The following is a 24,780-nucleotide window of genomic DNA, read 5'->3' on the forward strand; positions in this document are numbered from 1 at the left end:
TTTGTGTAAAATACATAACAGGTCTAATAAAAACCACCAAAGCATGATTATCAAGAAGCATTCTAAGACATAACTATTATGTAAAGTATATTAACTACACTGAACAAAAATATAAATGCAAATTGCAACAGTTTCAAAGTCAATTGAAATAAGTTCATTTGGCCTTAATCTATGAATTTCACATGACTAGGCAGGGGAGCAGCCATGGGTGGGCCTTGGAGGGCATAGGCCCACCCACTTGGCAGCCAGGCTTATCTACTTGGGACGATCCCGCAGGTGAAGAAGCCGGATGTGGAGGTCTCGGGCTGGCGTGATTACACGTGGTCTGCGGTTGTGAGGCCGGTTGGACGTACTGACAAATTCTCGAAAACGATGTTGGCGGCAGCTTATGGCAGAGAAATTAACATTCAGTTCTTTGGCAACAACTCTGGTGGACATTCCACGCTCCCTCAAAACTTGAGACATCTGTGGCATTGTGTTGTGTGACAAAACTGTACATTTTAGAGTGGCCTTTTATTGTCCTCAGCACAAGGTGCACCTGTGTAATGATCATGCTGTTTAATCAGCTTCTTGATATGCCACACATATCAGGTGGATGGATTAATTTGGCAAAGGAGAAATGCTCATTAACAGGGATGTAAACAAATGTGTGCACACCACACCACGATTTTTGTGCGTATGGAACATTTCTGAGATTTTTTAATTCAGCTCATGAAACATGGGACCAACACTTTACATGTTGCGTTTATATTTTTTTCAGTGTAATATATTTATCTGAGTCAGCCACATGCATGCAAAAAAAAGTCATATTTCCAAAGAATGTTTACTCATAATTCCTTTTTAGGCAAATAATAAAATGGAATCCCTCTTGATTGTTAAATGATATAGCTTGTCTTCAATGAGAGAACATGTTTATTTACTTACAACTAATACATCTCAGTAAACGTATTTACAACCTACGGAGTGGGAGACATGTATTCTTTTTATTTCTCAAGCCATTATCAACAAACACATTTACAACCATTCACGTAAGAAAGAAGGGGAGATGAAGAGGCTCCTACCATTGTTGAGATTCTGACAGAGCACTTCACATGACAGATGTTAAGTTATTCACACATGCATTTAGTACAAATGTTTTAACTGAAAGTGCATAGCCAACAAGTCAAGCCCGAAAGCTCATTACCCAACACATGGAATTTAAAATAAAATAAAAGTATACACGGTAATACCTCTAACAACATAACTGCAGAAAACAGAGCAGAGCAAGGCCAAAATAACAACAGAGAAACACTATTTAAGCTTTCTCAAATGTTATATACATAATCACATAATATATTAATTTACAATGTGTTTCCTACAATTAAAAGAGTTGACTGTCTCGTGACTGCCCCCTTTACATGATATGAAACGTCAAAAGCAGATACTTCAATTGTTTGACAAATAAAAAGTATAATGTCAGACGACGAACCATGGTCTGCTATTCATTAAAAGTCCTCACAGGTGGATTCTGCTGAAATAATCTTCATAACTAATGGTCGTCTGAATGAGAAGTTATGCAAAGGATAGATTTATGTCTGTGAGGTTGACGATGATGCACCTCGATTTTCTGTCTGTTTTGAATTGTTCAGAAACTGACCGCTGGCTCCGACGTATAACCTGGATCGCATCGGCCACTTCTGTTGAGATAAAAAAAAAGAGAACACATCCTCTAGTGAGTGCAGTTAACGAATTTCAATGCACCTGGAAATAGAAATGAGAAATTATGTAAGATATTGCTTTAAATATTTAATTGAACATAATTTATGGTGCAAATTGGTGCTTTCAATAACCAATAATAACAATTCCGCTCTATATCATTGAATTAATCATTAATCATACGATGAAGCCTATTCGTGTTAAAGATCTGTGTGATATAAAAACTGGTGCATTAATAAATGCATTTTATGCCTGCATGAATGACCATTTCATGTTCATGATTAGAGTATCATCACTTAGGCCTTAGACCAGAGTTATCTTATATGCTCGATTTTAATGTTAATTTAATGTAAATTATTATTATTGTTGTTGTTGTTATTATTAGCCTACTATTTTTATATTATCATGATTTTTTATTCCATTATGTGGTATATCGAATAGAGCTGAAAATACAATTCTCGCACCACAACACAATTATTACACACAGAAACACTTTGTCAGGTTAGTTTCAAATGTCATTTCGAAATCAATTAAAAATCTAAATGTAATGGCCGGGTCTACTTACTTTCACAGGGTGCAGGTAACCATCACCTTTCAGCGAGCGTAAGGCCTCTGTTTGTCTAGTGCTATCTCCCTCATCCATCCCTTCCTCTTGCAAGGTCTGAGTCAGATGGGCAATGTACGTGGTGGCCAAAATCAACACGTCGAGCTTGGACAGTTTGGTGTCCGGTGGCACCGACGGCAGAGTCCTCTGTAGCTCCAGGAACGCGCTTCTCAGGGTCTGCACTCGACTCCTCTCCCGCGCTGCGTTGGTTGCTGCCGGCCGTCCTCTGCCACAGAGCCCACCGGCCTGGACCACCCTGGAGAGCTGCAGGGCCTCCGGACGCCGACTGTCGGTGGTCAGCATGTCAGGACTGGAGCTGGGGCTGGATGTGGGACTCTCATCCATAACTGTCACAGGGCCATTTCCACTATCCATGCGGATCGTCTGTCTTCCAACCATAGGGAGCACTTATTAACCTGACGAGTAACAAATGTCTTGTTGATGAATGTACATTTCCAGATGTGTAATTCCTAAACAAACTGAAAACACCAAGATTGAAAGAAAACAAGTTATCTGTATTTAATTTTCTTTGAATAAACCTTAGATTTGCCTACAAAAAAAATTAACGTTAATGTAGGCCTATTCACCAGTAGATTCGTGTGCGTAAATGCATTAGATCTATAACAGGCCACGTAGGTTGCTGAAAATAAATAGGCATACAAAATCTTCATCCTTGCCTTGAAATGTGTGTGCACTTTGAACTTGTGTATGGCTAAACATTCCATTGAATATTCATGAGTTTAGAAAAAGAATCATGGAACGTTTGTATTGAAACAAATTATGTATCCAATTACGCCTATTGGTCAATTTACATTACACATATAAAGCATTCATTAGGCTATATGTTCACTATCAACATGGCATAACAACATTGCAAATTGATTGTGATGAATTTGTATCATCGCATTTAATTGTTCCTTCATTATTGCAATAAAACGGGAACATAATCATATTGAGGCCAACGTGTGCTTACCCTAAGCAGGCTGCGTTCCCAAGTTCCATTTGACATAAGAATGTGAATCATATCATTAATATCACTATTACTGTATATGGGGCAATTTCATCATTATTTGGTGTGATGCAGAATAATGTAAATCGTTACCAATTATTGTGCATGATCCATCATTGGCCTACTTTCACCGCGTAACTTAATATGTTTACATAACCGACTCTGCTTGATGATGATGCTGTTATCAAGATATCAAAACACCCTCTGAAACAAAATAATATTACTTTGAAGTTATTCCAAGCCATGACGTCGATGAAAATATGGAGAGCTTACCTTCAAATTTACCCAAAAGCTTTGTCTTGAGTAACGACATCAAGGCAATGCGAAGAGAATCTATAGTGCACCCCAGACTCCACTGCTGCTTCAATACGAGATGGAGAAAAGTAGTCGTGCCGCTCCAAGTCGGGATAATATTTATAAAGAGGCGCGGTCGTGGAAGAAGGTGCGCAGTGGGGATGTCCACGTACGTAGCGCTCACCTGAGTGTGTGCGTAAACGTCTCAGGAGCCTCTAATTTATTGCATATACAAAGAGCTGACAACTTTTTCACTCCAGAGTAATTAATCACAAGCCCTTAAGACTCCCTGCCAATGGGAGAGACTTACTGCTCTTTTCCCTTTCGCAACATGTTTCTGTCGAAGGGGAGAGTGGAGAGACCTCTTTTCAACGCCGGAGGCTGCATTTTTTTCTAGAAAACTCATTTTGGGGGACGGTACTTCTCCCAAAACCATGTATTTTTTGTCATAGCCTTAGGTCATATCAATAAAGAGGGGACATCTGTGTTATTAACATCATATGGGTCATGAACTGATTATATGCCTTAGCCTACCTGCCTTCCTACCCAAGTGCTCTGTCATTGCTTCCCACTATTCTACAAGAGGCAGATACCTATCAGATACTTGCCCAAATAAACAGTCCCTAATATTTTGGTGCTAATACTTGTTGCAGACTCCAACGGTTGCAACAGACCATGATGACAAGATGACTAGGGTTAAGGTGATATGCAAAATTGACTAATTGCCAGGGTGCCTTGAGTTGTAGGTCACAAAATAGTCTAATTTCCATTAAACAGCTAATAAATAAACTCTAAACAGTGCAATCAACAGGCATGTATGAGGAAATACTTGCGAGACTCATAAATTAATCACTCTGATTTCCAGGGTCAGAAAATTGAGATCTCGGCAAATTAATTAATGGAATTATTCATAACATGCATATCCTCAGACTGTTCTTAATAAAAAATGTTTTTGTAAGGATGGAGTAACAGTATTGCTCCGGGCCACTAATTATGAGGTAAAGCAAAGAGGGTTAAGTAAGCTTCGTTCCCTAATTACCCCACATCTTTTAGGGGTTACTCTGACATGTCTTTAAAAACACATTCAGACGTTCGGGGGGGGAATTTAGACAGGGGATAATACAATAACCAAAGCAATTTTACTCCTCTCTCAGCGAGTATTATTTCCACATTATGAGGGAGTGACCGCAAGGAGTGACATTAGGCTATCACGCTTTTTTGTCAAATAATATGATGCTCTGCAATGACTATTTTGTTTAAAAAAATAATAACAAGAAGGCTCCTGTTCCAATTAAAACCTTCCCCATTTATTCTACAATAATATTTTATGACAATGGTGGGCAATTAAGTGCATATCTGACATCATTACGCACGGTAGGTGTCCCACAAAACATGTCATTAATACAGCAGGAAAAAAAAGACAAACTACACTATCAAGGACACAGATAGCAGTTATACTCAAATTAATTTAAAAAAAAGTTATTTAATTTGTATAAAACACAAACTCAGATTGGATTTACGTGTGGACTTATTTGACAGAGTTCTGGGATATAACTTCCAAATTAGTGAAAATTGTATTTGTAAAAATCCAATAAAGCCATTTGTATGAAGTGAGTTGGACTTCCCAGCATGGACACACCCAAACACCATTCTTTGGCATTCAGTCATTTCATAAATAAACACATCAGATCTTACACTCTAAAATCCAGGTATTGTAAAATTCTTATCAAGTCAACTCAGGTACACAAAACAAACATCAAACAGGCAAAGGCCAAAAAAACATAGATATAATATCAGACACTGTTTTTATAGGGCAGCTATTGTTCTGTCATAATATTTTAAGAAGACTTCAAAGGTAGTACATATATTATGACCATAGTGCCATAGTGCCTCTACTGCAGTCCACCAGTCCCTGACAGTGACAGACCATAGTGTAGACTCTTTCGTATTGAGTGTGTCAGGGGTCAGGTCCACCCCTGATGTGTGGTGATAGCAGTGGGAGGTTATGTGCAGTGCTTGACTTGGACTGGAATAGGTGCCGGTACTCATTTTGGGTTCCTGAACTGTTTATATTTAGTTGCAGGAGTTCCACAATACTTTCTAGTATCTACTAATATACTATAAGAGGTGCAGGAGCTCAAGCATTAGAATATTTTAGGTGCTGGTACTCAGCTCCAGTGAGCTCCTGCCCAAGTCAAGCACTGGCTATATATTATGTGTAAGGGTCAGGCGTGAGAGGGTCACCAGAGTGTATGTATGTGTGTGTCTGTGTGTTTGAGGGTCACCAGAGTGTATGTGAGAGGGTCACCAGAGTGAATGTGTGTTAGCAGAGCTGGCATGTCCGTCTCACAGGCCGCAGACTTTAGCATTGTCGGCCACATCACTAAGCAGCCCCGCACTCACTGGGATCTTCACGTTCCGTGGCCTGGGAGAACAGAGAGAGAACTGACTAGTAAGTGATTATCAGCCTCTTCATACTTAATATTTGAGTGGTATGAAAAAGTAGAAAGCAATATATGTAAATTGGCTATTAAAGAGAAAGCCCTGAATGAACTGTTCATATGATACTGATGGTCAACACCAGACCGACAGCAGGGAAGATTTATTTGCATGAAAAGAAAGAAGAGCATTTGACTAATTAATAACAGGCCATTCCTCAGGCATGTATATACAAATGGAAGGAAACAAGCAGTTAAGTTAAACGTTAAGTTAAACGTCAACTAAATACACGTGTTTTATTCAAACTGAGATACAATATACATTTGCCTCTAATTTTGGTCTGAATTAAAGAAGAAATTAATAAATTATCAGACATGGGTGGAAGAGCCACTGTATTCTAAATCTGTCATATTGAAAAGTCTAAAAACACTGAATGTTTCTTTTGTGTCCCATATGGATGTATTAAAACTGTCTGTAACAATACATGACCAAATAAAACATTTTGTATTGATTGTACTGGTGACAGGCATTGACGATATCTTGATGTGAAAACCGTTGCTGCTGCACTGGGTGATAGGACTATAGATTGTTACGGCACCTCATTGCTGTGCTGTCCAGTTGTGAGTGTTCTGAGCGGACCTTCCTGCTGGGTCTCCCACACTCCGGAGGATTCCTCTTTCCCAGGACGTTGGCGTAGTTATATTCGGATGAAGGATGGGGGCCCATGTGGAAGTCTGCTGCAACACAAACAAAGCCAGTCATACAAAGCAAGTCATACACACACCTTGTCACAGTTCTAAGGATACTTCGGACATACAGACAGCAGGACCAGAGTAGGGAGAGCGTTGTTGACCTTGGAGCAAAGTTTGTGAGGCTGTAACATGGGATATGCACATTTCTAAAGTGCAAAGTGAGTGTCTCTTTTAAAATATTTCTTAGATATTTGTATATGTCTCTAGCAGAATGATGTAAAAATATATAAAAGTACATTATCTTACCAGTAAAGGGATAGGTGATCTGGCCGGTCATAATTCTTTCATCTTTCAGTTTTTTCTTGGCGTCTTTCGACGCTTTCCAGTTAATCAGGAACTGCCTGGACAACTCATTAATTTCCTTCTCATCAAGCTCGTCTATAAAAACAACATTATCATCGTCTACAATTAAATTACGTCCTGTGTGTTATAGAGGTGATATATTTTCTGTAATTGTAGAGAATTACGTAAAAGGCATTAGTTACTGAAACATCATATAATGTGAAATGCATAATAAAATTCCTATGATCATTAGGTGGATGTACACAACTATTTTCTCACTCAGGCATTTGCACACAGTTATCAGCCTGTCTCTGTACTTGGGTTTGTGGCACACAGGATTTCCACTCAAATCCATTCGATGCAGCTGAGGCCATTGGCTGAACACCAACTCTAAGTCCTAAATAGAATACAAGAAAAATACAGAGAAACTTACGTTTTACATAGTGTACTTACAAATGTAAAGGTGTCAGACACTATATTGCAGAGTCTCTGTACAGTCTTTACATGACAAAGTGTGGGAAACAAAATGGCACTTTAACCTTTGAGGAAGTGAAAATGGAGCACTCAATAGTATCCATTTATAATGCGTCTACGGACTTACTTTCGACAATGATTAAGATGTCATATAATTAATGTAATCAAACAAACCACTCTCCAGTGGTAAAATCTTACTATCAACTAAAAAATGTAATACATAATTCAAAGGTAGCACTGCCAAGAGAAAAATCCAAGGGAAAAGGTGTAAACAACACATCAGCAGTTATTTTTTTTTTTTTAACAATGGTGTTGTGTGACTAACAAGTTTTCCCTGCGGGCGCCTTCCACCGGCTCCTCTAGCGTGTTGCCTGTCCTGCAATGTATGTTTATCTAAAGGCACATTAATCCAAGCCTGGAAATATGTATACTCTCTGGACGCGCCTCTGATTGTTCATTGCCTTCCTGTCTCGGCCAAAGCGCTTCCACTTTTCCAGCCCGCGCTGCAATCAGTTCAGAGGGGACCCCTTCGGCGCGCTCCCAGGCTTTGATAAATGATCGTGTCAGGGCTGTCACTCACAAGGGCCTTTGCGAGGAGCGGCTCAGCGCCAAATTGCATCCCCTGCGGGAGTGCGGAGACTAGAGCAGGCCGGACTGGACGAGCACTGCACGGCGCTAAACTGCTGGGCCCTGGTTTCTCACTGGACTTAATGATAGGCCAGTTATGAACCTGTATTTGACCAGCGATTAAATTAGTCCGTCCTCTCTGGTCCTCTCTGCCCCATGCCGTGTGAACGGCCTCGGTAGATACCAGCCCATTTGTCACCCTGGCAGACTGCCTGTCATAATATATTTTAAAAATCTATAATGCTTCCTCTTGATTCTGACCACACTGGGTTGAAGGCGGGATTGATCCTTCACGGTCCTGTCTTTGCAGGATCAATAATGGAAGAGGGGTTGTATAAATTAAAGGAGATATCCACTAAATATGAGAACATGAGAGCTCCCTCTGACACATGTACAGCAATTACCTGCAAAAGGTTGCTCTGCTCAGTGGAATATCATTGTGTTGAGTGCCAATGTTACCCACGCTAACGGTGGGCTTCAATGCTGTGTCCCAAAGTGACATTATAGCATGGATGAAGAGACATCCTTTTAAAAAGAGTTCAACGATCTAGCCTTTCAGATCCACAGAGAGAGAAAAAGTATTTTCCTCAGAAGTGGAGTCACAGGAACGCACAGCAGGTCGTTTTTCAAGGTCAACACAGCGAACAGAAACCATATCTCTGCTTCAAATGAATCTCCCATCAAGTTTAGTGGTGCTGCTGGGGAGGCGGTATCAAATGCTGTACTCACAGAGAAAGAGGAAAAATCAGCCTCCTAAGGAAGGAGAGAAACTTGCGCTTGTTTAAAGCTGTCAGCGAGGGCAGTCCTAGGGGACCAGGCCACTGATTTGTTGAATAATTCTAACCTTGTGCGAGTTGCAGAGACTGTGAACCTCTGGCGGGATTTGCAGGATTTGGTTCTTTAGCACCCTGCTCTCCATATCATTTCACACATCACTTACAGAGAGCAGCGCTGCTATGTTCATGTTACCCTGATCTGCTTATAGTCCGCGTGTTGATTTGAATACACCCCGGCACACATCGCTTCTGTGATGTGGTGTGGGTTCTTTTTCGATCGCACGGTACGCTCACAGTTTACACTTTTGTCACGTAGGGTAAGAGTAGAGTAAGTAGTGACTGGTATTAGCTAACTCCATCTGTAGCAGTGCTTTCATGAGGAAACGTAGGAGTTCTTACCTGCATGTCCTGTAGCTGGTTGTCTGCAGCAAAGAAATGTGTGAGTTTCTTTAGAATGGCGAGATCTCTGACATCATCTATGTTGTTCTTATTGATATTCAAGACACCTAGAGATTCCTGCAAAGATAAGTGAAACATTTGAAAAACTACTTAATAATATTTACAACCAGTATATATTATTGTCCCTTGAGTACGCCTGTAAAATGGTTCAACAGATTGCTTTGGTTCTATAATGGTTCTATTAAATACTGCTATTGAAATTTGATATTTGTCTTAGTTTCAGTTCCTTTAACTAGAGCTGTTGATAAAAAGCGGGAGCTTTTACATTTGCACTGCAATTTCTTTAATTATCAAAATAAACAAGAATGTGAGATTTGCAGTTTGTTTAACCAGAGTCTAAGGAGTAAACAGCCATGGTTGATCTGTGAGACCAGAAAGTGCCACAGAGCTCTCTTTGACATCATCAAACCCAGCACAATACCGCTTTTACAGGGACCACTGGCCTTATGGAAATCTGAGAGACCTTTGCCAGACAAGCACATAATGCAGGTCGTGAACATATATGGTCTTATTGCTCAAGAGGGTGGGAATTATGAGGTTACCAATACAGAGCAACGTGAGATCTATGGTGGAATCCTGGTGCATAACTTGCATTTCAGTTGTCAATTGTGGTGTGAAATGAGCTGAAACAATCTCCTTTACTATAGGATGTGGTTGGTGATGTAGTTGGTGTGTTAAGGCGTCTGCATACTAGGTTTGTCTTGCTCCTAGCCAAACTATACTTCTGGTCCCTCTTTGGACACTGTGTTAACGAACCTCCAGACGAGCTTCAATGCCATACAACTCTCCTTCCGTGGCCTCTAACTGCTCTTAAACGCAAGTAAAACTAAATGCATGCTATTCAATCGATCACTGCCCGCACCTGCTCGCCCGTCCAGCATCACTACTCTGGACGGCTCTGACTTAGAATACGTGGACAACTACAAATACCTAGGTGTCTGGTTAGACTGTAAACTCTCCTTCCAGACTCACATTAAGCATCTCCAATCCAAAATTAAATCTAGAATCGGCTTCCTATATCGCAACAAAGCATCCTTCACTCATGCTGCCAAACATACCCTCGTAAAACTGACCATCCTACCGATCCTCGACTTCGGTGATGTCATCTATAAAATAGCCTCCAACACTCTACTCAACAAACTGGATGCAGCCTATCACAGTGCCATCCGTTTTGTCACCAAAGCCCCATACACTACCCACCATTGCGACCTGTACGCTCTCGTTGGTTGGCCTTCACTTCATACTAGTTGCCAAACCCACTGGCTACAGGTTATCTACAAGTCTCTGCTAGGTAAAGCCCCGCCTTATCTCAGCTCACTGGTCACCATAGCAGCACCCACTCGTAGCACGCGCTTCAGCAGGTATATCTCACTGGTCACCCTCAAAGCTAATTCCTCCTTTGGTCGTCTTTCCTTCCAGTTCTTTGCTGCCAATGACTGGAACGAACTGCAAAAATCTCTGAAGCTGGAGACTCATATCTTCCTAACTAGCTTTAAGCACCAGCTGTCAGAGCAGCTCACAGATCACTGCACCTGTACATAGTCCATCTGTAAACAGCCCATCTATCTACCTACCTCATCCCCTACTGTATTTATTTATTTATCTTGCTCCTTTGCACCCCAGTATCTCTACTTGCACATTCATCTTCTGCACATCTACCATTCCAGTGTTTAATTGCTATATTGTAATTACTTCGCCACCATGGCCTGTTAATTGCCTTAACTTACCTAATTTGCACTCATTGTATATAGACTTTTTGTTTTCTTTTGTTCTACTGTATTATTGACTGTATGTTTTGTTTATTCCATGTGTAACTCTGTGTTATTGTATGTGTCGAATTGCTATGCTTTATCTTGGCCAGGTCGCAGTTGCAAATGGTAACTTGTTCTCAACTAGCCTACCTGGTTAAATAAAGGTGAAATAAAATAAATAAATAAATAGGCGAAGCAAACGTCTGTGCCTCGCATACTCCCTTAAAAATAAATTTGCTTGAAAAACAAGAAAAAAGTGCCAATATTACTTTTTGTGCCTTTTGAGATGGCTTAGCAACAACATACAGCTACACTTCCTCAAAATAGTCAGAATCGATCTAAGATAAATCAAGGAGTCTGTCTTAGTCGCGCAATTTTTCATCTAAGATGTTCGGTGCAGTATTTCTCAAGTGAAAAAGTGTGCATGAAAACTAGTAATCTCTCGTTGAATGACAACAAACACGTCATTGAAGAATCCCTACTGTTGCCCAATCACCAACGAAGGGACGTAGACTTCGGCTACCGAACGTTGGCTTGCCTCAAGAAAAAATGTTGTGTGCTCGAACAGCCGAAAAAACCCTGCCAAATGCTGCCGAACACAAAAACTAACATAACTGTCACAAAATGTATTTAGAATATATGCGCACACTGTTTAGACTGGGAAACATACAGTAAGTTTTAGTGTGTCTTACAGCGAGGGAGAGGAGAGTCCTGGGGTCAAAGAGCAGCTTCTCTCCACTGGGGAGTCTCTGGCCCTCCATGTGGAGCTCCTTCAGCTCCCCCAGCTCCTCTAACCCCTCCACCACCGTGATGCTGTTTCCCCCCAGGTACCTGATATGGCACAGAGAGAGACACACACACAAACGTAAGAGATATACACTCATGCACGCCAAGACAAAAACACGGGCGAATGGAGAAACATGGACACATGCACACAGACAGTCATAGACAGTTGAATATATCTCCAAAGTTTTACCACAGACATCATACATTTAAAGGGATACTTTGGGATTTAGTCAATTAAGCACTTTATCTACTTTCCCAGATATAGATGAACTTCTGGATTTTACCTTTTCGTCCAGTATGAAGGAATTTAGAGTTATTTTCACGAGCCAATGCTAAGTAGCGTTAGCGCAGTGACTGGAAGTCTACAGGAACAGCTAGCATGTTAGCTGTTGCCATAGACTTCCAGTCATTGCGCTAACACTAGTTAGAAATTGTGCTAACGCCAGTTAGCAACTTCCTTCAAACTGCACGTAGAGACATGAAAATGGTATCATCGAGTTCATCTATCGCCAGGGAAGTAGATAACGGGCCAATCATTGCCAACATCTCTAAATATCCATTTAAACTGGACAAGCTCCTACTCACAGTTTGGAAAGCTTCTGCAGGCTGGAGAGGTTATCTATATGAGTGATGTTGTTGTTCTGCATGTATAGGTGAGTGAGGTTGGAGGCAAAACCCAGGTTGCAGATCTGGCTGATCTGATTGTCGTACAGGTAGAGGACTGTGAGGTTTCTGCACATGGAGAGATCGTCCTGCAACAAACAAAGAAGATATCCCTACTAGGGACGCACGATATATCGGTAAGCATATCGTAAACGGCCGATATTAGCTAAAAATGCCAACATCGGCCCGATGTCTAGTTTAACGCTGATGTGCAAAACCGATGTCAAAGCTGACGTGCATACCCATATAACATAGGTAGATTACGTAATGACTTGAAAATAAACCCTGATGAAGACAGCTTGCCTGTCGAAACGTTGGACATTCAATTTTTGCATCTGAGCTCTTAGAGTGTGCGGCTCTCCATTATTTTCAAGTGTTCCACTCCACTAGCCAGCACCTCGCCTAAATAGGTGTGCGTTTCTTTTTCCTCTAGATGACGTAATGACACCACAAGAAATACACAGCGCTACACAGAACAAAAGCAGAAAAATACTAAGCGAACACTTCCAACAACTAAACAAGTTCAAGTTGAGCAGTCATTTGAAAGACTAAGAACATTTCAGTGAGACAACACAAAGATGAAATCCATTAACGCCAACATAACGGAATTCATTGCCCTTGACAATCAACCGTTCTCTGTCGTGGATGATGTTGGCTTTCGCTGACTGGTCGAGCACTTCTGAGCCCCGGTACACAATACCAAGTAGGCGCTATTTTTCAGATGTTGCCCTACCAGAGTTACACAGTATTGTTGAAACGCACATCTATGAGCTACTTGCTATGGGCGTCACTGCTATTAGCTTCACGACTGACATTTGGATCAGCGATGGCAGCCCCATGAGCATGCTGAGTCAGACAGCACAGTGGGTGAACGAGGATTTCGTACTGAGGAGAGCCGTATTGCATGCTCAAGAATGTGCTGGTTCTCATTCCGCTGCTGCCATTTCAATGGCATTTGAGAACATGTTTAAAACTTGGAAACATGAACACACTCCTAGCGCCATTTGAACAACTGAGTCGAGAAATAAGCTAACCCTTTGTCATGACACTGAAACGCCTGCTCAACAAAACTGCAAACAGACCGTGGGGCTAACTTTACAAAAGTACTCGAGGCTGTGAACAAGCGATTTGGTGGCATTCTCTCTGAGCCTCTTTACCGTGTCGCCACCATGCTCAATGCTAGGTACAAGGACCGCTACTTCGATGCAGACACGAAACATGGTTTACGTGAAATGTTACAGACACAGCTGGACAAGATGGAAACAGACACAGTGACAGTGCGCACCGAGGAAGAGAGGCCACGTACAGAGCTGAAACTTCACTGCTTGACATGTATGATGAAATTCTGGTTGAGAATGAAACGACTGAACAAATGAACAACGAAACAGCACAGCAAGTAAGTGAAAGAAATAGGTCTTGATTATGTTTTACTGGTAATGGGACATACGTAAATTCCAACAAAATAACTGTGCCCCCGCGTGGTGTGGTGGGCAGCGAGAGGGACGGTGGGGTGAGAGGGGGGGTGTGTGGGGGTGGGTGGGGTGACTGGGAGGGTGTGGTGTGGGGATGGAGGGGGGTGGGTGTGGGGCGAGAGGGAGGGTGTGTGTATGTGGTGTAGGGGGAGTGGGGCGAGAGGTGTGGGGAGAGGGTGGGGGGGCAAGCGGGGAAAAGGAGGTCATGCAGCTCTGGGTCTGCCTATTGGGAGAGAGAGGGTGGGGTAGGAAGGGATTGTAGGCATGTGGGGAAGAGAAGGTGAGGTGGATAGTAGAGGTCGACCGATTAGGATTTTTCAACACGAGACCAATTATTGGAGGACCAAAAAAAGCCGATACGAATTAATCGGCTGTTTTTTCTCTCGTGTTTTTTCTTTAAAAAATATATATTTTTAATTTATTTGTAATAATGACAATTACAACAATACTGAATGAACACTTATTTTTAATACATCAATAAAATCAATTTAGCCTCAAATAAATAATGAAACATGTTCAATTTGGTTTAAATAATGCAAAAACAAAGTGTTGGAGAAGAAAGTAAAAGTGCAATATGTGCCATGTAAAAAGCTAACGTTTAAGTTCCTTGCTCAGAACATGAGAACATATGAAAGCTGGTGGTTCCTTTTAACATGAGTCTTCAATATTCCCAGGTAAGAAGTTTTAGGTTGTAGTTATTATAGGACTATTTCTCTCTCTACCATTTGAATTTCATATACCTTTGACTATTGGATGTTCTTATAGGCACTTTAGTATTGCCAGTGTAACAGTATAGCTTCCGTCCCTCTCCTCGCTCCTAACTGGGCTCGAACCAGGAACACATCGACAACAGCCACACTCGAAGCAGCGTTACCCATGCAGAGCAAGGGGAACAACTACTCCAAGTCTCAGAGCGAGTGACGTTTGAAACGCTATTAGCGCGCACCCGCTAACTAGCTAGCCATTTCACATCTCTGTAATACTGGACACAGCTTGTCCTTCTCTAATGTGAAACTGTGCTGTAATACTGGACACAGCTTGTCCTTCTCTAATGCAAAACTGTGCCACCAGAGAGTAGTTGTGCAAACTTAAATCTGTCCATGGAAATGTCTTGTTGCTGGGCAACACTTCCTTCATGGTATCACATTGTGCCAGGGGTATAACATCTAATAAACAAACAGGAAGGAGGCTGAGGACACCAGTTGCCCAGAGTAACCACAGAACAACCCTAACCTATAAGTTCACACTGACACTGTTCTAACTGATGAGAGCTACACCACAGCTGTCAACAGATATACTGAGCTGTTGCCCTTGTTGTATTCCAAATACTGTTATGTAAGAGTCTGATGTTGGGCAGTACCACAGAAACATATTATGGSCCTAAATGTACTCTAATTGTGCAGTAAGGTTAAGCTACCCTGGTAATTGATCAAGGTCAGCCACAGCCCCATACAGTCTGGAGTCTGAAGGACAAGGACTGCATTCAGTAGCTTTTGTAACATTAACATGTCTGTGTAGCATTTGCCAGCAGCATACCACTCTGCATCCCATGGCTAGCTTGCTTCTGAAGCTAAGCAGTGTTGGTCCTGGTCAGTCCCTGGATGAGAGAGCAGATGCTGCTGGAAGTGGTATTGGAGGGCCAGTAGGAGGCACCCTTTCCTCTGGTCTAAAAAAAAAAAGATTGAAAAGATGATTGTCCTGTGTAGGGTGCTGTCTTTTGTATGGGACGTTAAACAGGTGTCCTGACTCTCTGTGGTCACTAAAGATCCCATGGCACTTATTGTAAGAGTAGGGGTGTTAACCCTGGTGTCCTGGATAAATTCCCAATCTGGCCTTCATACCATCATGGCCACCTAATCATCACTAGTTTACATTTGGCTCATTCCTCTCCCCGATAACTATTCCCAAGGTTGTTGCTGTAAATGAGAATGTGTTCTCAGTCAACTTACCTGGTAAAATAAAAATGCCTCTCTAATGTGCAAAATAAGCAATMATTTCTATACAACATTCAGCATGATGCAATCGTCCTGGTTGGGATGACCATTCGGGTGGATTTACAGCACTCCTTTTCTTCTAAAAAATGTCAAAGTACAAAGTTCCTAAATATGGCTGTTGTTTTGGCCTCTGAAAAACACTTGCACGAGCCAGCAGAGCACATGAACACACAAATATTGGAACACGCACACATACACACACTGTGGTGGGTAGAACAAGGCCTCCCACAGGTTTTCAGTACTGGCCTGTGATGAAAGGGCTTCTTCAGTGCTGACTGGGACATGCCAATAAAATGTCATCATAATTCCCTCACTACAGGAAAGAGAGAGGTGGAAGTGGCTGGGTAATTCTACATCAACCGGCTCTTTGTCCTATATAGGTGTGTGTGTGTGTGTGTGTGTGTGTGTGTGTGTGTGTGTAGCATAAAGGTAAGTGTGTGGCATAAAGGTAGGTGTGTGTGTGGCATAAAGGTGTGTGTGTGAGTGTATGTGTGTGTGTGCGCTGTGAGGAGGCAGGTCAGGGAGTGGCTAAACTAATAGGTCAGCCCTAACGGTCCAGGCTGAACTTAACAGGAGTTTCAAAACCAACCCGGGGGATTGAAATGATTTCTTATATAAGAACTTGGCTAAGGTGCCTGAGCGAGCCTGCACTGTTTGAGGCTCACTTTCCCTCACACACTAGTTCTTTATTTGTAGTGGTCAGATTATCTTAATCTCTGTCTAATACCTATGTAACGAATGAACCTATGTAACGAATGAACCTATGTAACGAATGAACCTATGTAACGAATGAACCTATGTAACGAATGTGGATAATGTTGGCGAAGGCGCAAAAATATATTTTCTAAATCAAACTGAACCTAAACGTGTCATCCTCTTCATATGCTTTTTCAATCCCTCATTTAGCATGTGAATAAAATATAAAACTGCAATACTGTTTTTGTCAATGTGTTTCCACCCGTTACTTCAATTTAAACTTGCACGTGAAATGTAAAGCAGAGGGAGAGGCAGAGGACCATCCTCCCCCACCCTGGCCCTCCCCTTTCACCCCCAGATGGGGCACACCGAAGGGGGTAGGGTCTAGGCGGGTAGGGGGTGGAGGGATACACACACGCGCCACTGAGCTGTTCATTCAGACAGAAATTACATCATTGTCATGTTTGTGTGTTTAAGGGCAGTGAGCAGGCTCCAATCAGCCTATAAACCAATAGTTCATTCAGCCATTCACAGGCTCAAACTCATGAATACTAATAACACACAGCTGCATCACTCTGGCCTTACCTCAAGAGGGAAAATATCTCCATAAATGAATACATTAGTGTTCTGTCTATTTAATAACCAAAGCATTAGCATTAATATATGTCATTAACTGAACATTCTGATTTGTGAAAACAATAGATGCCTAGCCTACAGTAGTAGCCTGCTCTGTGTACCTTTTTTTGGGACTCTCTGGGACTTTTTTGTTATTGGGGATTTCCCCACCATGTACCCACACAACAGGGTAGAATGGTGTACAAAACAATCACACTATGTTGACTAATACATTTGTATGTTGGATTTAGACTACAGCAACAAAAACGTGTTTTGTTCTAAATACATACACCTATATTAATTCCCTTTGTCCTAAAACAATAATGTTCATTCTAAAATAAGCTGGCTGGGCCATGACCCAATCTTATAAACAACAACAAAAATGTACCCTGGGATGAAAATAACAAGCGTACTACCTGTTCAATAATAGTCATTCTCATGATACAAAGCCATGTTTTCTGTTCGGGGTTAGATGTCAATGAATGAGTGTTGAATTGAGCCGCAAAATAGGCTACAATACCGACCAAAGCAGTTACATAACCCACCCAACAACTCAACTCAACTCAAATCAAAAGTTTATTTTTTATTTTTTATCAACGGTATCATTAGCAATTTAGGAAATAGCCTAGCTTACTACAAAATAAGCAACTTTGTTGGTTATCAAGCTCGTGACACAGGCCTTGACAGGAAATAATCAGGGAGACATTTTTTGTGCCACATGCATGCATTTTCACATACATCCTGCCAAATAACGTATTCATTAAATTATACAATTATTTGAATGAACCTTTATAGGCATAACTAGGCTGTAATTTACTGTAGCCTACTGTATTTCAATATCCTAAAACGCTACAATGTGACCGTGAGCAGGTGTTCGTGATGTCTCAAAATCAACGTGACATCTGGCTTAATAAGATAATGCCATGCAAGAGCAGTGGTTCAGAGTGAGTTTCCTTAATGTAACTATTCTGTTGCAACGATCATTTTTGTATCATATCTGAAACAATAAAATATAGCTAGTAAGTAGCCTAATGAATGGTAACTTTAGCAACAATGTATCACCCACCTGAGCGACTTTATTTCGGCCATATTGACAGCTGATCAACGCTTTTAAAAAATATCCTCTATTTGTAGTTGGGCTAAAATCCATATAAAAAACGAATTAGGTGATCTCTATGGACAGTTTTCCATACCACCCGATGTCTATAATCTTCCAGTTTCTTTTATGAAAGTGAAAATAAAGTGCTACGTTTGCTGGCTAGCGCTTCACTTCCATGTCAAACTCGTTCTCGCTGTAGGAAATGTGTGCAATCGTAAATTTTTTAAAACGAGTCTGCTTATCTTTTGCATGTCACCACGATGCATGCAATGTCAGCATCCGATCGAMCAGGATGTGATCATATTTATCTAGCTGTAACCCGCCTTGTAGCCTAAACACTGTTCTCCCTCTCACTGTTTAATGCACTTCTATTTTGTTGTTTTCACATTCTGATTTTTGTCCATCCCGCCGAATCTCGCGTCCAGCCTCCTTCTAGAAGAGTCTTTCAATCTGCGCAGGCGGCCTCGCACCTGATTGGTCAGAATCGGGGGAGCGCTCCAAAAAGCGCCTATTGCGTTGAGCGCAAATGAACCTGGTAATATTAATACGACAATATTGTCATCACATAGGATTCATTGTGTCATTGCAATCATCCGAAGGATGGTGACAAAATATATYATTTTATATTTTTTGTCCGTTGATTCTACAATCCTCACACAATGTTGTTGTCAAAACGAGCCGATTATGGACGTTTTTATAACAAAACAATTTAACAATAACAACAAAACAGTATGCCTTCTGTAGTACTATTAACAGATCCTGGGACACAGAGTACCTACTGTATGTATGACATCAGCCGTGGAATGACAGCTCTATTTCAAACGGCGTTCTGCTGCCCCCTTGTGTACAAATACTTTGTGACGTTACATAATCTGAGTACGGTAAACCTACATGAACAATGCATTCGGAAAGTATTCAGGCCCCTTCACCTTTTGCACGTTTTGTTACGTTAGTCTTATACTAAAATGTATTTTTTTTCCTTCATCAATCTCAATACTCCATAAAGACAAAGCGAAAACAGGTTTTGAAACTTTTGCACATTTCTAAAAAATAAAAAACATAAATAGCTTATTTACATAAAGTATTCAGACATTTTGCTGTGATACTCGAAATTGAGCTCAGGTGCATCCTGTTTCCATTGATCATCCTTGAGATGTTTCTACAACTTCATTGGAGTCCAACTGTGGTAAATTCCATTGATTGGACATGATTTGGAAAGGCACACACCTGTGTATATAAGGTCCCACAGTTGACAGTGCATATCAGAGCAAAAACCAAGCCATGAGGTTGAAGGAATTGTCCATAGAGCTCAGAGACCGGATTGTGTCGAGGCACAGATCTGGGGAAGGGTACCAAAACATTTCTGAAGCATTGAAGGTCCCCAAGAATACAGTGGCCTCCATCATTCTTAAATCTAAGAACTTTGGAACCACCAAGACACTTCCTAGAGCTGGCCACCCGGCCAAACTGAGCAATCGGGGGAGAAGGGCCTTGGTCAAGGAGGTGACTAAGAACCCGATTTTCACTCTGACAGAGCTCCAGAGTTCCTCTGTGGAGATGGGAGAACCTTCCAGAGGGACAACCATCTCTGCAGCACTCCACCAATCAGGCCTTTATAGTAGAGTGGCCAGACGGAAGCCACTCCTCAGTTAAAGGCACATGACAGCCCGCTTGGAGTTTGCCAAAAGGCACCTAAAGGACTCTCAGACCAGGAGAAACAAGATTCTCTGGTCTGATGAAACCTAGATTGAACTCTTTGGCCTGAATGCCAAGCGTCATGTCTGGAGGAAAGCAGGCAACACTCATCACCTGGCCAATACCATCCCTATGGTGGAGAGTGGTGTGGGGATGTTTTTCAGCAGCAGGGACTGGGAGACTAGTCRGGCTCGAAAGATGAACGGAGCAAAGTACAAAGATCCTTGATTGAAACCTGCTCCAGAGCACTCGACCTCAGACTGGGGAAAAGATTCRCCTTCCAACAGGATAACGACCCTAAGCACACAGCCAAGACAACGCAGGAGTGGCTTCGGTACAAGTCTCTGAATGTCCATGAGTGGCCCAGCCAGAGCCTGGACTTGAACCCGAATTGAACATCTCTGGAGAGACCTGAAAATAGCTGTGCAGTGACGCTCCCCATCCAACCTGACAGAGCTTGAGAGGATCTGCAGAGAAGAATGGGAGAAACTTTACAAATACAGGTGTGCCAAGCTTGTAGCGTCATACCCAAGAAGACTCGAGGCTGTAATAGCTGCCAAARGTGCTTCAACAAAGTACTGAGTAAAGGGTCTGAATACTTATGTGAATGTGATATTTCAGTGTTTAATTTTTAATAAATTTGCAAAAATGTCTAAACCTGTTTTTGCTTTGCCATTATGGGGTATTGTGTGTAGATTGAGTGGATAATTTTTTWAAACCCATTTTAGAATAAGCCTGTAAAATAACAATGTGTAAAAAGTGAAGTGGTCTGAATACTTTCCGAAGTCACTGTATGTTGGATCCAGTTTTAAAGTGGATATACCAATTTCTTCAGCCCTGTGTTTAACTAGCTAATTTATTACAATACACATGCCTACTTTGGGTGAGCTTTATCTCAATAGATATCCACCCATAGGCTTAAATAGAAAGGCCACTATTATAGCCATGGGAAGAGCCAGTCAGTATGACTGTAGTTACATGGAAAGAGGTGCGCTATGTTTCATCATGAACATTCATAAAGTGATAAGAAGGTTAGTTTTATCCACTGGTACCGGTAGAGGACATATCTGACTGAGTCAATATTTCCTGAAGAGGGAGGCAGGGCCATGTATAGTTCCTTGGCAGACGTCCACTTTCCTGGAGCACTTTAATGCTGACCTCAAGGTACCACTGCAGCTTGCAGGACTGCTCTCTTCCTGTCACCAAGCCTCCTGTCAGGGAGAGGTCAACCTTCACAGTTATGATATAAGTACCGCCAAGCATGTAGAGACAATTTCAAGAATGGAAGGGACACCTGCTAGATAGGACTTGGACATCCATGTGTTCTAACTATCAAAGAATAGAATTACAGAATATAAATAACATAACAGACTAGACCATAATATATTTATAATACAATACAATTGAGTAGAATAGAACAAAAGTTACAAGAAATTACCAAACAGGCAGACAGACCTTTAATAGCCATTAAAGATGACGCTCTACATACATGCAGTGGGCTGTTGATCTTGTGTCAACGACACACTCATTTCACATGGAACAACGTGGTTTAGGTTGTGGCCTTGCCCACGTTCCACCGCCAGGGGGGATGGTACTGTTTGCTAATGTTTCCACCTAAATGTTTTCATCCCTCTTGAAGTGTGGTCCCGTGACTCATTTCATTTGAATTTGCAGCACAAACGTCTAGATGTTTCCTGTTTCGAGCTACCCCTCCACTGAAGCTCGGAGTGGATGGTAGAAAGTACACGCTTTACCTTTGAGTTCGTTTCCCATAGTTGAGTCAAACTCACCGGATTTTGTCGTCTTTTACTGACACATTCATTTGCCTTCAGCGCGACACGTCATTGGAGTTAGTTGGAGGTATGTTTACACGTATACTTTTCTGAAATGTTGTCGTACAAGATGTCTTTGCAATTCACCGCATATCATTGCCTCAATATCGTTGTGCCATCCTACAGCCCTGAAACGGTTAAATGGTGTCATTACGTAACTTTTTATTAAGTTAGAAATGTCTGTTCGGTAACTGAAAGTTAAAGCAACTTACAGGACCCGGTTTCCCAAAGCATCGTAAGGCTAAGTTCTTGAGATGTTTTTGGGAAACCGAGCCCAGCGYTCTCTCTTTACCTAACGTTTTTCAACTAACAAACACTTTTTTTAAAGTCCTGGGTGTATTCATTACACACACATGTGATCTTAACTTACGTTCCTAGTTAATTTAAAGGTTCAATAAAAAATTACGCCGATTCTGTTGCAAGAAGTTTTTTAAACGAAAGTAAACGGAACGAAACGGAGAGGGAACGACCAAAACTCTGCAACTGTTTGGACTAATAATTATACCCCCATTCTTTCCTGTCTGTCTGTTCATGGAACACCCAGTTGTCTTCAATGTGAAAACATCTGTGTGTAACGTTACTTTTCCACTTGTAATGTCAGTGCAGTGTTCCCTGTTGAGATTGAGACTTCACTCTTGTTATGATGGGACTGTATGTAGGCTAAAATGTAACAACTAGTAAGTTTAAATGTCATTCTATTCAACATTCTGGCCTGTAAGGAACGTTTACACGATTTTGCAGGCCTTCGTTTCAGGCTGTACCAATGACTTGTGTATTACAGCCTGATTAATCAGAGTTTTGCCTAACCAGCAGTCCAGTCCAGACGCCTCAGTCCTCCACCATTAACAAACACAACACTGTCTGGCTGGTCACAGCCGGCAGATGAACAGACTACCATAATACACAGAGACAAACTCACATTATGTCTCATAAAGATCTACTTCTCAGGATTGGGAATTATGGCTATAAACGGCACCACTGAGAACTAACGGACCAGAACTTGATGAGTAAAACTATTTGAACACTGGAGCATTTTAAATCTGCAAATAGGCCAAAAAGTTTAATGATGAATATCTCTGAAAATCTATAACTGACATTGGTGTATTGAGACGGATCTACCACACAGCAGTCATTTTAGGGTGTGTTTCCTACTTGAGMCCMCCCCCCCCMCCCCCCCATTCAATGTAATGTTGTAGCTTACTGTTATGATTGGTTATTTTCAGATGGACCAGGCAAACAGGAAATACAATACCAGTTTAAATGTAATTGTATTCAACAGTCTGGCTTTTAGGGAACATTTACATGATTTTGCAGGCCTTCGTCTCAGGCTGTATATACCGATGAATTGTGTATTACAGCCTGATTAATCAGACTAGTTAGGCACAAGCTAGGCTAGTCTCACACCTCCCTTTTTTAGAGATGTTTGTCTATTGTAGATTAGTGTCTCGTTGCTAATTTATAGCCCACAGGCTAACGGTAGTCGGCCCTTTAGAAATAATCCATACTGTTGCATAACAAATAGCCTAGATCTCTCACCAATTAAACAACACGTAGGTCTGTCTGTAAAAAATACTATTGATAAAGCTCCTATTGTGCCATGGCCATCCTTTCATACCAGCAGAGAAGAGGACACCCCAGTTTAGGTAGGCTATGTTTACACAGACTGGGTCTACACAGACTGGGTTCATGCCACGCTTGGTTGCTCTTTCACTTCTGTTTATCAAGAGTTTCCTGACCTCTAGGTCTAACCGCTGACAAGACACGGTGTGCTGCTGAGACTCCTACAAATGATGCCGTTCAGATTATTCAACATCCTCAGAGGATGTCCAGAAGGCAAGGATGCGTGTGTCTGAACAAACCAGGAAGAGGAGGGCTATTTCTGATAGCAACATATTTGAGCTTGTCAACACAAGTTAATTCAAGCCCAGTGTTGTAACTAAGCGTACAACATCTGGCAATCATCAGTGAATGTGTTTTTGTTGTAGGATGTGAGGATTCATTTTCTTTTTGATGTATTTATTTAGTGACCTAAATCCCCTGAACACAAACTTGGGGTGAAGTCTGATTTCCCCCTATGTGATTGTTCATGTGTATCACTGTAATATTGTAATATGGGTTTGAGGTTGCGGATTCATCAAGAATTTATTTTCTGCATTCCAAATGAAGGAGTATGCTATAGATTAGACTGCGGGTAGTTTATTTATCTTTTGAACAAAAGTATTTCTGGAATGTTAAAAAGCGGATTCTGCTTGGTGACCCGCAGTCATTTTGCCAGGCTTGCATAGATGTGAATTTGAATTGAGTTTGGAACTGGCGATTCCTGCACTTCTGCATTTTAACAGGCTTTCTCCCTTTATGTCGTTACTACTACGTGAGTTGAATTAGATCTCTCGACTCGGGACATTCAGTACAGCACAGTTAAACTACCTCTACCAGCATGTTATAGCCTACACCGAGCACACAATGCCAGGGTCTGAAAGAAATGACTTAACATGCTAGCTGACCTCACTCGGAAACAAAGGCACAGTCACAGCGTCGCGCCACCAAACAAAGAGCTTTGTTTCTAACAAGATAACAGACATGACATAATCAGCATGTAAACGTTAACAAATCTGAACATGAAGAAAATACATTTGATTGAGGTTGCATTTGTAATTTCTCCATATCGTTTCAAGGCATCGTTTAAGCTATGATTGAGACCTGATGAAATTCTGCTTTCTCAATAAGGTCTTCAAGATGACTTCCATATAGGCTACTGCGACCTTT

The 24,780-nt window shown here is 41.4% G+C and overlaps 2 protein-coding genes across 4 annotated transcripts; both read right to left on the reverse strand.

The window, feature by feature from the left end:
* Positions 1 to 964: 964 nt before the first annotated feature.
* LOC111972605 (transcription factor 24-like) lies at positions 965 to 3,892 on the reverse strand. 2 transcript variants are annotated; one of them, XM_023999620.2, is made up of 3 exons: positions 3,582 to 3,892; positions 2,261 to 2,687; positions 965 to 1,676 (listed from the first exon to the last, which is right to left on the reverse strand). In XM_023999620.2, exons 2-3 carry the CDS (start codon positions 2,672 to 2,674, stop codon positions 1,569 to 1,571), a joined length of 522 nt encoding a protein of 173 aa, XP_023855388.1. In that variant the 5' UTR covers positions 2,675 to 2,687; positions 3,582 to 3,892; the 3' UTR covers positions 965 to 1,568. The 2 variants fall into 2 exon arrangements, with proteins under 2 accessions (XP_023855388.1, XP_070302718.1); XM_070446617.1 differs by lacking the exon at positions 3,582 to 3,892 and having other exon boundaries at positions 2,261 to 2,698.
* Positions 3,893 to 4,909: 1,017 nt separating this feature from the next.
* LOC111973201 (protein phosphatase 1 regulatory subunit 42-like) lies at positions 4,910 to 12,719 on the reverse strand. Of its 2 annotated transcripts, none has more exons than XM_024000481.2 (7): positions 12,534 to 12,719; positions 11,855 to 11,993; positions 9,352 to 9,468; positions 7,355 to 7,472; positions 7,040 to 7,171; positions 6,640 to 6,775; positions 4,910 to 6,027 (listed from the first exon to the last, which is right to left on the reverse strand). In XM_024000481.2, exons 1-7 carry the CDS (start codon positions 12,686 to 12,688, stop codon positions 5,949 to 5,951), a joined length of 876 nt encoding a protein of 291 aa, XP_023856249.1. In that variant the 5' UTR covers positions 12,689 to 12,719; the 3' UTR covers positions 4,910 to 5,948. The 2 variants fall into 2 exon arrangements, with proteins under 2 accessions (XP_023856249.1, XP_023856248.1); XM_024000480.2 differs by having other exon boundaries at positions 6,640 to 6,778.
* Between the last annotated feature and the right edge of the window lie 12,061 nt (positions 12,720 to 24,780).

Source organism: Salvelinus sp. IW2-2015, linkage group LG14 (assembly GCF_002910315.2).
Source record: "Salvelinus sp. IW2-2015 linkage group LG14, ASM291031v2, whole genome shotgun sequence".
NCBI lineage: Eukaryota > Metazoa > Chordata > Actinopteri > Salmoniformes > Salmonidae > Salvelinus > Salvelinus sp. IW2-2015.